The sequence below is a fragment of the Apteryx mantelli genome, chromosome 8 (genome assembly GCF_036417845.1).
Source record: "Apteryx mantelli isolate bAptMan1 chromosome 8, bAptMan1.hap1, whole genome shotgun sequence".
NCBI lineage: Eukaryota > Metazoa > Chordata > Aves > Apterygiformes > Apterygidae > Apteryx > Apteryx mantelli.
Window position 1 is genome coordinate 25595653 of NC_089985.1, and position 1724 is coordinate 25597376.

General features: G+C 63.6%; 1 protein-coding gene across 1 annotated transcript in view; it reads right to left on the reverse strand.

Annotated features, from left to right (window-relative positions):
* Positions 1 to 1222, reverse strand: part of HS2ST1 (heparan sulfate 2-O-sulfotransferase 1) — a 95625-nt gene extending 94403 nt beyond the window's left edge. The window contains exon 1 of the mRNA XM_067300968.1: positions 859 to 1222. Within this exon, the coding sequence (XP_067157069.1) occupies positions 859 to 982 (124 nt within the window). The 5' untranslated portion in view covers positions 983 to 1222. The remainder of the gene's footprint in view (positions 1 to 858) is intronic.
* Between the last annotated feature and the right edge of the window lie 502 nt (positions 1223 to 1724).

Here is a 1724-nt window from a genome sequence, read left to right on the forward strand (position 1 = left end):
AACTAGGTTCGAAATGGCATTTTTCCACGTCCCTGAAACTCTTAAGTGATGTGATGTCCATAAAAGTCCTGCAGCTTGACATACAACAGACCAAGAAGTAAGATGTTACTTACCAGGCAGATATTAATCTAAAAAGCTACTTTATAAGGCAGAAAAAAAACCCTTGCACAAGAGTTTAAGTTCATCATTATTCTGTTTAACTATGGTTCAATGACAGCCTAGGAGATCATGAGCTACACTCAGTAAACAGCAGCAAATAGCATCTTATATTCAGTGAGAGTAAAACTAATTATCAATCTGTTATCAAGTACGATGCCCTTAGCATTTTCTACACTGTGCTTTTCTTTACAATGGCTTGCCTTAATAAAAAGTTTGAGCTAGAAATTAAATGCGGAGAAGATGAGAACTCCTGGCAGCAGAACCAGATTCAGTCCAGGTACCAGTGCTGCCTCCGTCCTCAGCTCCCCACCGCACGTTACGCGGCGCGCACAGGCCAGCCGCTGCTCCTAACAGCTTTCAAGGCCTTTGCTCCTCGAGAAAAGGCATTTAGACCCACGGCAGCAACATTTCTCTTTCCAGCGCCAGCCTCTCTCAGGTCTCACGCTCTCTCAGAACAGCCGTGCAAACGGGCTCGGAGGCCAAGGCTGCTGCCTCCGCTGCCGCCAGCCCCGTTCGCAGAGCCCTCCCATCACGCTGCTCGGGTCCTTCGGCGTTTCAGCCGGGTGAACGCGCGGAGCCGCACGGGGGGAGCGGTAACGGCGGGTGTCCGTGCGGGGCCGCCGCGCCCGCAGCCCTGCCCGCCGCCGCCGCCGCGCCCTGCCCGGCCCCCCCGGCCCCCCGCCGCCGCCGGCCCCTCACCCAGCTTGCCGCGGGACTCCTCCAGCTTCTGGATCTGGTTCTCCAGGAAGAGCACGGCCACCCCGAAGGCCAGCACCGCCAGCAGCTGCAACTTGGGCGGCAGCATAATCCTGAGCAGCCCCATGAGCAGCAGCAGCAGCGCCGCCCGCCCGGGATCACGACATAACGCGGGGCCCGGCCGCGGAGGCCGGCGGGAGCCTCGGCAGCCGCCGCTGCCGCAGGGGCAGAGCGCGGGAGGCGAGGGGAAGGGCGCGGGGCGTGCGGCAGGGCCCGCCGCCGCTCTCACATCTCCCGGGGCCTCTCCGCCCGTCCGCCCGCCCGGCGCCGTCCCCAGCCGCCCCCCGCGCCCGTCGCCAACCGCCGCGCGGCGGCCCCAGCGCGCCCCTCCCCCCGCCTGCGTGCGCTGCTCAGCAACCGAACGCCCAACCACGCGCCCGCCCACCGCCGCCGCCGCCGCCGCCACCGACTCCCCGGCGGCGGGCCCCGCCCCCGCGCCCTCCGCCATTGGGCGGTGCCGCCGCTGCCCCGCCTCCCCCGCAATCGCATTGGCCCCGCTCGGCCGCCGCCCCGCCCACATGGGTCTGACTCCTCCTCCTCCCCCTCTGCTTTTAGCTGCCGGGCCGAGCCGATGTCCCGCCTACATTCGACCCTTCGCGATTGGGCGGCCGCTCTTGAAGTCCCTCCCACCTGCCCATTCCGCATTAGGCACAGGTACCGCGGCATTCGACAAATGCACAATGCTACTGGTCAGGCTGTCTGTCAATCCCCGGGGCTATGGGCCTGCGCGCTGGTTGGCAGCGAAACTCGGGAAGGACAAAGGACCCTAATTCAGGGCTGTTTAGACCGTGCCCGACTGAGGCTAGGAA